At 46.4% G+C, this 12,172-nt stretch overlaps 1 protein-coding gene across 42 annotated transcripts in view; it reads left to right on the top strand.

The window, feature by feature from the left end:
* Nucleotides 1-12,172, top strand: part of MACF1 (microtubule actin crosslinking factor 1) — a 407,864-nt gene that overhangs the window by 308,090 nt on the left and 87,602 nt on the right. For all 42 annotated transcript variants that reach the window (XM_051857911.3, XM_070078713.1, XM_089300949.1 and 39 more), the window contains 2 exons: nucleotides 1,174-1,669; nucleotides 4,544-6,015. In XM_051857911.3, coding sequence (XP_051713871.2) covers nucleotides 1,174-1,669; nucleotides 4,544-6,015 — 1,968 coding nt within the window. The remainder of the gene's footprint in view (nucleotides 1-1,173; nucleotides 1,670-4,543; nucleotides 6,016-12,172) is intronic.

Here is a 12,172-nt window from a genome sequence, read left to right as displayed (position 1 = left end):
GCTTAAAATTGTGACAATTCCAATAAAATCCTGCCTAGGATCTTTCCTTGCTCTACTTCCTATCCTTTCCTTTTTACATTCCATGACATTTTCTAAGTTAAGACCTGAGACTAGGCCGGTGCCGCGGCTCACTAGGCTAATCCTCCGCCTTGCGGCGCCGGCACACCGGGTTCTAGTCCCGGTCGGGGCGCTGAATTCTGTCCTGGTTGCCCCTCTTCCAGGCCAGCCCTCTGCTATGGCCTGGGAGTGCAGTGGAGGATGGTCCAAGTGCTTGGGCTCTGCACCCCATGGGAGACCAGGATAAGCACCTGGCTCCTGCCTTCGCATCAGCGCAATGCGCAGGCCGTAGCGCGCTGGCTGTGGCGGCCATTGGAGGGTGAACCAACAGCAAAAAGGAAGACCTTTCTCACCTTTCTGTCTCGCTCTCTCTCACTGTCCACTCTGCCTGTCAAAAAAAAAAAAAAAAAGACCTGAGAGTAATTTTTGAGAAACTCTTTCAGCCCCTGCATCTAAATAATTATTGAGTCTTAGCCTACCTAAAAATATTTTTGTGATCTTGTGGTTTTCAAACTTTTTGTTCTCAGGAGGCAGGCCTTGTGGCACAGTGGGTTAATCTGCATCTTCTCTCTAACTCTTTCAAAAAAAAAAAAAGATAAAAAGCCATGGTCTTTCCTTTAAAGTAGCTCTGTGTGGGCTCTATTGTCATGTACAGGTTGTGTGTGATGTTATAATTCTGAGAAATAAACTAAGAAAGGCAGAGGCATGGGGCGTTGAAATGACAGAGCCAGACAGAAATATGGCAGTCTCTGGGACCCAGTGTTCTACTCTGCCAGTTCAGTCTTGCCTGCTACATGGCAAAGCTGAGACATGCCAATCTAGAGAATAAATTTCAGTTTCCCAGCCTAGGCCAACCATAGTAACCAGTGTTAAAGCAGAAAAGGACAAATAAGGAAAAGAAACAAAATAGATACAATGATACTTTCAAAATCAGTTTTTACTAAATGTTTGTTAGGTGATACTGCCTTGGCCTAGAAGCCTGTTCCTTGGAGTTTTCTGGTTTATTTTCAAAAAGGATTGGTACTATCTGGCACACTCCAAAAGCAGTTTTTGTTTTGACACTGCTTTTAGTTCTGTTTTTCCTATCTAAACATCTTTGTGTCATTTCTCTTTCAGTTTATGCTGAAGGAATTTGAAGCACGCAGACAACAGCATGAGCAGCTGAACGAGGCAGCTCAGGGCATCGTCACAGGTCCTGGAGATGTCTCTGCAGCTACCAGCCAAGTACAGAAAGAACTGCAGAACATCAATCAGAAGTGGGTTGAGCTGACTGACAAACTCAATTCCCGCTCCAGCCAAATTGACCAAGCTATTATCAAAAGCACCCAGTACCAGGAACTACTCCAGCACTTATCAGAGAAGGTGAAGGCAGTTGGGCAGCGACTAAGTGGCCAATCGGCCATCAGCACCCAACCTGAAGCTGTGAAACAGCAATTGGAAGAAACAAGTGAGATTCGATCTGACTTGGAGCAATTAGACCATGAGATTAAGGAGGCCCAAGCACTGTGTGACGAACTGTCAGTGCTCATTGGTGAGCAGTACCTCAAGGATGAGCTGAAGAAGCGTTTGGAGACAGTTGCCCTGCCTCTTCAAGGTTTAGAAGACCTTGCAGGTGAGTTGGGAGAAGGTACACATTTCTGCCATTATTTGTGGCAAGCAGAAAGAAGGAGTGGGTTAGTAGTAGGCCCCCATCAAAGAAGGAGGTACCTTTCTCTGAAGGGAGGAGAGAACTTCCACTTTGATTATAGCCTTGTCTAAATAAGGTCGGAGTTTGTGAACTCAAGAAGCTTCCATAGCCTTGGCAGCTCATGACAAGAGCCTCGGGTGATGACTGACGTCATAAATGAGAGCGTCAATTGTTCAATCAACAATGGAAGTCACTGTGTACTTACTCCTCATGTAGCATCTCTGTCCTTAATGTGTTGTACTATGCAAATTAATGGTAAAACTACTACTCAAACAGTACTTTATACTTTGTGTATCTGTGTGGGTGCAAACTGATGAAATCTTTACATAGTATGTGCTAAGTTGATCTTCTGTATATAAAGATAATTGAAAATGAGACCGGAGCCGTGGCTCACTAGGCTAATCCTCCGCCTTGCGGCGCCAGCACACCGGATTCTAGTCCCAGTTGGGGCACCGGATTCTGTCCCGGTTGCCCTTCTTCCAGGCCAGCTCTCTGCTGTGCCCAGGGAGTGCAGTGGAGGATGGCCCAGGTCTTTGGGCCCTGCACCCCATGGGAGACCAGGAGAAGCACCTGGCTCCTGCCATCGGATCAGCGCAGTGTGCCGGCCGCTGCGGCCATTGTAGGGTGAACCAACGGCAAAGGAAGACCTTTCTCTCTGTCTCTCTCTCTCTCCCTGTCCATTCTGCCTGTCAAAAAAAAAGAAAAAAAAAAAAAAGAATCTTGGCCGGCGCCATGGCTCAATAGGCTAATCCTCTGCCTGTGGCACTGGCACACCGGGTTCTAGTCCCTGTCGGGGTGCCGGATTCTGTCCCAGTTGCCCCTCTTCCAGGCCAGCTCTCTGCTATGGCCCGGGAGTGCAGTGGAGGATGGCCCAAGTGCTTGGGCCCTGTACCCCATGGGAGACCAGGAGAAGCACCTGACTCCTGCCATCGGATCAGTGCGGCGTGCCGGCCGCGGCGGCCATTGGAGGGTGAACCAACGGCAAAAGGAAGACCTTTCTCTCTGTCTCTCTCTCTCTCACTGTCCACTCTACCTGTCAAAAATAAATAGGCCGGCGCCACGGCTCACTAGGCTAGTCCTCCACCTTGTGGCACTGGCACACCAGGTTCTAGTCCCGGTTGGTGCGCCGGATTCTGTCCTGGTTGCCCCTCTTCCAAGCCAGCTCTCTGCTGTGGCCCAGGAGTGCAGTGGAGGATGGCCCAAGTGCTTGGGCTCTGCACCCCATGGGAGACCAGGAGAAGTACCTGGCTCCTGGCTCCTGCCATCGGATCAGCGCAGTTTGCCGGCCGCAGCGCCCTGGCCACGGCGGCCATTGGAGGGTGAATCAACGGCAAAGGAAGACCTTTCTCTCTGTCTCTCTCTCTCACTGTCCACTCTGCCTCTCAAAAATAAATAAATAAATAAATAAATAAACAAACAAATAAAAAAGAAAATGAATCTTAATGAAGAATGGGATGGGAAAGGGAGTGGGAGATAGGATGGTTGTGGGTGGGAGGGAGGTTATAGGTGGAAAAGTCGCTATAATCCAAAAGTTGTACTTTGTAAATTTATATTTATTAAATAAAAGTTTTTTTAAAAAAGTAGTAGGCCCCAGAATCTAGGATCATTCTTGAGTAGCTGTGGACACAGAACACTGTTAATGAGCTTCCAAGTACAGTGACAACTTCTATGATTATTATGCATTGAACACTAGGTTATAAGAGGCTTTACATAGCATAGCCTAGAGATTGAAACTCTGCCAACAGGTAGGGATTCCTGCTCATAGACACATACACACACGTATTATGTATACAAAGTTAGAACATACTCTGAACTTATCATGATGACCTCATACAGAGAAAATGTCATCATAAATCCATTGCCTCGTTCTCTGGATATGTTTATGACCTTTACTTTTTACTGGCTCAGAAATGAGAGTTTATTTTTGTTACTCAGATCACCTTATAAGGTTGATACAAGGATTTATTAAAATATAAAATGTAGGGGCAAGCATTTGGTACACTTGTTAAGATGCTTCTTGGGTTACACACTTCCAATATCAGTCCCTAGGTTCAAATCTTGGCTTTGCCCCCTATCCAGCTTTCTGCTAATGTGCACCTGGGAGGAAACAAATGATGGTTCCCTGCCACCCACATGGGAAACCTAGGTTGAGTTTCTGGCTCCTAGCTTTGGCCTGGACCAGCTCTGGCTATTGCAAGCATTTGGGGAGTGAACCAGTGGATGGAAGACCTCTGTCTCTCTCTCTGCCCCTCTGCCTTTCAAATTAAATGCATAAATTATTTTTTTAAAAATACATATGGTAGGGCCGGCACCGTGGCTCACTAGGCTAATCCTCCGCCTTGCGGCGCCGGCACACCAGGTTCTAGTCCCAGTCGGGGCACCGGATTCTGTCCCGGTTGCCCCTCTTCCAGGCCAGCTCTCTGCTGTGGCCAGGGAGTGCAGTGGAGGATGGCCCAAGTGCTTGGGCCCTGCACCCACATGGGAGACCAGGAGAAGCACCTGGCTCCTGCCTTTGGTTCAGTGCAATGCGCTGGCCGCTGCGGCCATTGGAGGGTGAACCAACGGCAAAAAGGAAGACCTTTCTCTCTGTCTCGCTCTCTCTCCCTGTCCACTCTGCCTGTCAAAAAAAAAAAAAAAAAACATATGGTATGTGAAAGAGCCTAGTTATGTGCCCTTTTTCATGGTAGACTCTCAATTAACCTTGGTTTCTTCCCCTAAGATTGGTTCACATACTCTCAACAAACATTTCAAACACCATGTTTGAGCTTGATTGATTTCAGTTTTGTTTTCTCATTTCAGCCGATCGCATGAACAGACTCCAGGCAGCTCTTGCCAGCACCCAACAATTCCAGCAAATGTTTGATGAGCTGAGGACTTGGTTGGATAACAAACAAAGCCAGCAAGCAAAAAACTGCCCAATTTCTGCAAAATTGGAGCAGCTACAGTCTCAGCTACAAGAGAATGAAGAGTTTCAGAAGAGCCTTAATCAACACAGTGGTTCCTATGAGGTGATTGTGGCTGAAGGGGAATCTCTGCTTCTTTCTGTACCTCCCGGAGAAGAGAAAAGGACTTTACAAAACCAGTTGGTTGAGCTCAAAAGCCACTGGGAAGAGCTTAGTAAAAAAACTGCAGACAGGCAGTCTAGGCTCAAGGACTGTATGCAGAAAGCTCAAAAGTACCAGTGGCATGTGGAAGACCTCGTGCCATGGATAGAAGACTGTAAGGCCAAGATGTCTGAGTTGCGGATCACCTTGGACCCCGTGCAGCTGGAGTCCAGTCTCCTGAGATCAAAGGCTATGCTGAGTGAGGTGGAGAAGCGCCGCTCCCTGCTGGAAATACTAAATAGTGCTGCTGACATTCTGATCAACTCTTCAGAAACGGATGAGGATGATATCCGGGATGAGAAGACTGGGATCAACCAGAACATGGATGCCATTACAGAGGAGCTGCAGGCCAAAACAGGGTCACTGGAAGAAATGACCCAGAGGCTCAAGGAGTTCCAGGAAAGCTTTAAGAATATTGAGAAGAAGGTTGAAGGAGCCAAACACCAACTTGAGATTTTTGATGCTCTGGGCTCTCAAGCCTGTAGCAACAAGAATCTGGAGAAGCTAAGAGCTCAACAGGAGGTGCTGCAGGCCCTGGAGCCTCAGGTAGACTATCTGAGGAACTTTACTCAGGGTTTGGTAGAAGATGCCCCAGATGGATCTGATGCTTCCCAACTTCTACACCAAGCTGAGGTCACCCAGCAAGAATTCCTGGAAGTGAAGCAAAGAGTGAACAGTGGTTGCATGACAATGGAAAACAAGCTGGAGGGAATTGGTCAGTTTCACTGCCGAGTTCGAGAAATGTTTTCCCAGTTGGCAGACCTGGACGATGAGCTAGATGGCATGGGTGCTATCGGCAGAGACACTGATAGCCTCCAGTCCCAGATCGAGGATGTCCATCTGTTCCTTAGCAAAATCCAAGTCCTCAAGTTAGACATAGAGGCCTCTGAAGCAGAGTGCCGACAGATGCTAGAGGAAGAGGGGACTCTGGACTTGTTAGGTCTCAAGAGGGAGCTAGAAGCCCTGAACAAACAGTGTGGCAAACTGACAGAGAGGGGGAAAGCTCGGCAGGAGCAGTTAGAGCTGACCTTGGGCCGGGTGGAGGACTTCTACAGGAAGCTGAAAGGACTCAATGATGCGACCACAGCAGCAGAGGAGGGAGAGGCCCTGCAGTGGGTAGTGGGAACTGAAGTGGACGTCATCAACCAACAGTTAGCAGATTTTAAGGTAAGTCTCACCCTCGTTTGTAAATGTTTTCCTGTCTAATGTAAGCATTTCCTTGCCTGTAACTTAGAAACCGATTGAGTATACATTTTAACTTCTCTCAGTGATTTCATTATTCTCACTTCCACCACCATCAAAACACACTGTTTGGAGACTAAACAGTCTCTTGGACTTCTGAGCAAACTGGTTTGAACATTTTTCCTCTTGTAGTTTGTTTTATTTATTACAGTCAACTAAGGATACAGAAAAAAGTGTCTAAGCCTTATCTCTTACTCTTAGAATATCCTCTTGTGATCTCTTGAGATTGTAAATTAACTGATTGTGAACAGAAAGAAATGTGCCTTCAGGTCTTTGTTTTTCAAATTGAACTATGAGAAGCTATAACATGAACAGGGGCTCACCTTTCTAAAGTGCTGATTTTACACAGATTTCAATGGGGCATTATTGATGTATTGTGGAATAAAATGTAAAATTCTCATGCATTATTAAGATTAAACTTGACACTTCAAAGGAATTTCTCACTTCCAGCAAGCAGCCTTCAGAATACACCCCAGAACCCTTGTACCTGTAGGAGAGTTTGAAAAATGCTGCTTTTATTAAAAAAATAATTTAATTCTTTACCTGAGTCAGAATTTGTAGTCCTGAGATTTGTGTGAGTCTGCCCAACAGGTTAGGGCTGGCACTGTGGCATAACAGGTAAAGCCGCCACCTGCAGTGCTGGAATCCCATATGGGCACCAGTTTGAGTCCTGGCTGCTCCTCTTCCGAGCCAGCTCTCTGCTATGGCCTTGGAAAGCAGTAGAAGATGGCCCAGGTGCTTGGGCCCCTGCACCCGTTGGGGAGACCCGGAGGAGACTCCTGGCTCCTGGCTTCGGATCAGCTCAGCTCCAGCCGTTGCAGCCATCTGGAGAGTGAACCGGTGGTTGGAAGACCTTTCTCTCTGTCTCTCCTTCTCTCTACCTCTGTAGACGCCACCTCTGTACTTCTCTCTACCTCTGTAACTCTACCTCTCAAATAAAATAAAATCTTAAAAAAAAGAATAAGAATAAGAAGATGAGTAGACAGTGTGACCCAAAAGTGTGGATTTGTAAGGTCACAGGCTTGTCTGTTGGGTCTTGGCTCTCTCACTATGTGAGCCTTTTGCCTCATGAGTTTTCTTTTAAACTTAAACATGCCTCACTCTACTCTGTTGCTGTGTTATTCATGGTGCATGGATAAATTTTTTTTAAAGACTTATTTATTTATTCTGAAAGTCAGAGTTACAGAGAAAGAGAGGGAAAAACAGACAGGAGATCTTCCGTCTGCTGTTTCACTTCCCAGATGGCCTCAATATCCTGTGCTGGGTCAGGCCAAAGCCAGGAACCAGAAGTTTCATCCACATCTCCCCTGTGGGTGTCAGGGTCCCAGGCACTTGGGCCATCTTCTGCTTTCCCAGGCAGGCCATTAGCAGGAAGGTGGATCGGAAGTGGAGCAGCTGGGACTCAAACTGGCACCCATGTGGGATGTTGGCATTCACCGATGGTGGCTTTACCTGCTGTACCTACTGGCCCCATGGAATAAATTTACAAAGGTTACTTCCAGCACTTTATTCCCATCTCTAGCATAAATTATTACACCTACACAGTCCATTCACATTTCCTGACATCAGAGCCCCTACCTGTCAGCATTGTTTGTTTGTTTTTTGACAGGCAGAGTGAAGAGTGAGAAAGAGAGACAGAGAGAAAGGTCTTTTGCTGTTGGTTCACCCTTCAATGGTCGCCGCGGCCGGCGCGCTGCGGCCGGCGCACCGCGCTGATCCGATGGCAGGAGCCAGGTACTTATCCTGGTCTCCCATGCGGGTGCAGGGCCCAAGGACTTGGGCCATCCTCCACTGCACTCCCTGCCACAGCAGAGAGCTGGCCTGAAAGAGGAGCAACCGGGACAGAATCCAGCGCCCCGACCGGGACTAGAACCCCGGTGTGCTGGCGCCGCAAGGTGGAGGATTAGCCTAGTGAGCCACGGGGCCAGCCAGCATTGTTTGTCTTTTAAAAACACTGATGAAGAGATGGTTTTAACATCAGGTGAGAGCCTCATGGTCCCCATAAAGGTCTCAACTTTGTAAATAAGATTCAAGTATAGAAAGGGCTAGTTTTTTTGTTTTGAAAGATTTATTTTATTTTATTTATTTGAAAAGCAGAATTACAGAGAGAGAAAGGGACAGACAGAGCCCTTCCATCTGCTGGTTCATTCCCCCAATGGCCACGATGGCTGGAGCTGGGCCAGGCCAAAGCCAGGAGCCAAGGGGCCGGTACTGTGGCACAGTAGGTTAATCCTCTGCCTGCGGCGCTGGCATCCCATATGGACGCGGGTTCTAGTCTCAGCTGCTCCTCTTCCAATCCAGCTCTCTGCTGTGGCCTGGGAAAGCAGAAATGGCCCAAGTCCTTGGGCTCCTGCACCCATGTGGGAGACCCGAAAGAAGCTCGTAGCTTCAGATATCAGCGCCGCTCTGGCCATCGCCACCATTTGGGGAGTGAACCAGTGAATGGAAGACCTTTCTCTCCGTCTCTCCCTCTCACTGTCTGTAACCCTACCTGTCAAATAAATAAAATAAAACCTTTTAAAAATTAAAAAGAATTTTAAAAAGACAGGAGTCAAGAGCTTTGTCCAGGTCTCCCATATGAGTGCAGGGACCCAAGCACTTGGGCCATCCTCCACTGCTTTCCCAGGCCATTAGCAGGGAGCTGGGTCAGCAGTAGAGCAGCTGGGACTCCAACCAGTTCCCATATGGGATGCCATTGCTGCAGGTGGTGGCTTAACCTGTTATGCCACCATGCCAGCCCCAGAAAGGGTTAGTTTTATTTTTTTTATTTATTTATTTCGACAGATAGAGTTAGATAGTGAGAGTGAGGCAGAGAGAAAGGTCTTCCTTCCGTTGGTTCACCCCCCTAAATGGCTGCTTTGGCCGGCGTGCTGTGCCAATCTGAAGCCAAGAGCCAGGTACTTCCTCCTGGTCTCCCTTGTGGGTGCAGGGCCCAAGCACTTGGGCCATCCTCCGCTGCCTTCCCGGGCCACAGCAAAGAGCTGGACTGGAAGAGGAGCAACCGGGACAGAATCTGGCACCCCAACCGGGACTAGACCCCCGGGGTGCCAGTGCCACAGGTGGAGGATTAGCCTAGTGAGCCGCGGCGCCGGCCAAGAAAGGGTTAGTTTTAGAAAGGCCCCTCTCGGAGCTCACAGCACTGAAGTGGAACATTAGCAGAAAGCCCCCTTACCATGTTTGTTGATTGTACAGTTTAGAACAGTGGAAGTCATCATATTTGGGTTTCTTGAGGCACCCACATAGGAATGGTAAGTAGAGAAAATTCAAATCTGTGAGCCAATTTTTGTGCTGCTTAGAAACCCCCACACCTCTATTCTCCTAGCTGAATGGTTGTCCTTATTTCAGCTTAGCCATTTTTCTTTCCTTTTCCGTTGTAAACTCCTTGAAAGCAGTGACTTCTCCGCAAGTATGCCTACATTATTTAGTTCACTCAGATCCAGGTTATTTTAGAATTTTATCTAACTAACTAACTGAGTTTCTTTAAAAATTGAAATGTATCTTTCTAGGCTCAAAAAACAGTTTTATGTAACCAGATTCTCATTTATATAGGAATATTTTGTTTTATTTTCCTAATATTCTAAACACTATATGTTGCATAGCTTTTCTTAATGTGTACATATTAACATTATTAAAAAGGTAATGTGCTGTTTTCTACTATGGTGACACTCTCACGGCTATTAGAGACATTTGGGGCTGCTTTGCATTAAATGTTCCTGTGTACTGTGCAGTTTGACTTCTGTATTGCAGTTCTTGTATGAGGTTTCCACGCTGTTGTAATGGTTGGATTGACTGTGTATTCTTAGGGGAAGGGAATAGGTAATTTCTGATTTTTTTTGCCTCCATTACCATGGTATCAGATGTTCTCACTGCTGGCACTGGGTCTGCCTTTTTAGCAACCTACTCCTCTCTTCTAATCTTTAGTAAACCAGAAAATGAAGTAAATAACCCTGTTAAATTTACATTACATAAGAGCTAGAATATAGGAAAGAGTCTATAGGCAGGCATAAATGTGTTTGGATATGGAAGCCAAGTCATCTTTTTATTTAGTTGTTGGTATCTAGAGTGATCCTGAATTTTAAGTTGCTAGAGGATTTCAAGAAATTACCGGGCATTACTATATTTTATTTATATCTTAGTATGTTGCCTAGTAATACCCAGAGTTCAGTAGCTGCTTAGCTGCTTGTTATAGCCAACCCGTCTCACAGATTTCTAAGAATATGCCTCCCACCATGAACACTACGGATGAGAAGGCTGGAACCAGAGACTGATCAACTGGGCACATGCACTTCGTGTTTATCTGTAGTGGATTGCTGCTTGACAAGGCAAGCCTGGAAGGAGAGTGGGAGAAAGGCTGAGGGTTAATGGAGGACCTGGCATGTGACCCATCGTTAAGGCAGTAGATAGGTAGTACAGAGTAATGGGGATTCCTCTTCAATTTGGTGGTACACAGCAGAAGCCCTATTGCACTGATCCACCTTAGAGAGAAGTCAGAGCTTTTGGAAGATTTTTCATCTATTCCCAGCAAAAGGCTTTGATGGGAGGGGAAGAGTTCACTCCTGGCTGAGCTCATGCTGAGCTCATGGGAAGTGAAAACAATGAGGGGGAAAAACTCTGTGTCAGTTCCACAGTTCCCAAGAGGCTGTGTAAAGGGAAGGTCTTTTTGGACCCATTCTAAAGACTGATTCATTTTTACGGTTTGAGTGCTATATCCGAGCTGTAGATTAGTCTTCCTCTATACTAGCAGCAGACCAGATTCATAAAGTAGGACTCTACTTTCAGATTCAAATTATTTTTAATAAGGAAAAATACAGAGATAAGGATAAAGATTTTAGAAAAGCATTACTTTTTAAGTTTTTGGCTTCTTTCGTTTTCAATGAAATCATAGTCTAAGCACAGAAGCTATGTGAGAGAAGAGGACATCCATCTGTGAGGCCTGAGTCCGGGCTCTGCATGGCCTTAGCTAGCTCCTCTGGTCATAGAGCAGACAGATGAGTACATCTGGGGAGAACCCCTAGGCTTACTTGGAACTGTAATAGCACTGACAAACCCAGGAGGCTGCAGTTCATTGTGGTAAAAGTTTCTTCCTTAAATGAACGTGAAAAAACTGGAAGTCATTATTCCTAGGAAAGTCTTTCCATCGATCACTTCTGAGTAATCGATAGAATCTGGCCAGCCAGTGAAGACCTATCAGATGGGGATGGGACAGAGCGCTTTTCTACTTCAGCCAGCAGAAACCTCAAGCTTCCTGAGTTAGTGCCTTACTGGGGTCAGCTCTCCGTTGTAAGCGGACAGGAAGAAACCATTCCAGAAATCACTATTGAAGAGTATTGAGCATGTTTTCAGAAAACTGGAAGGAAAAGCCTTTGGCTAATCTCTTTAGGAAATTCCGTTTTCCTGAAAAAGAGAGCCTCTGATAATTGAGGAAAAAGAATTGTATGTGCCTATCAGGAGACTGACGAGAAAGGAGGCACCTTATATCACTGAAACTTGAGCCAAAGAATTCACCCAGTGTGACCTTCTTAGGAAGGAGGAAAAAAAAGAAATCTGTTAAGTCTGATGATAACGAGAGGCTTTCCGGCTTTTGAAATTCCCTATGTAGGTTTTACTTGTCAAGAATTGAGATCACTCTGAACCTTAAGCCAACCCTTCCCCTGCACCCCAACTTCCCCCTTACTCCAAGAACCGGGTTGTCCTCTCAGTCAGAAAGTATTTGGTGGTTTTGGCATCATACTGATGAGCAGTGTTGAGAATCCTGGATGCTCCATCATTCACACTCCATGTTTCAAGTGTAGTGGGTGTATTCAGGCCAGACTTCAGATGTGGCATTGTGCCTCTCAGTGACAAAAAAGAACAGTGGGAAAAGTGGAAACCTCCTTTAGGCTCTGTGGGTTTCTCACAATGGTTCCCTTCATCTGATGGTGTATTTGTAGCATCTAAGCCCACAGTCTTTTTTCCTTTGCAGTCTAGGTGGGATATAAGTGTAGTATTGGGCTTCCCGAGGGCTATTCACATTCCTACTGCAAAGCCCAGGATCAGGGGCTCAATACACTTAGCAGTTTCTGCCTGGAAGTCTTAAATTCCC

Source organism: Oryctolagus cuniculus, chromosome 7, assembly GCF_051225735.1.
Source record: "Oryctolagus cuniculus isolate XC-2025 breed Fujian yellow rabbit chromosome 7, ASM5122573v1, whole genome shotgun sequence".
NCBI classification, from domain to species: Eukaryota; Metazoa; Chordata; class Mammalia; order Lagomorpha; family Leporidae; genus Oryctolagus; species Oryctolagus cuniculus.
The sequence above is the reverse complement of the archived record's forward strand: the minus strand, read 5'-3'. Positions and strand labels throughout refer to the sequence as shown.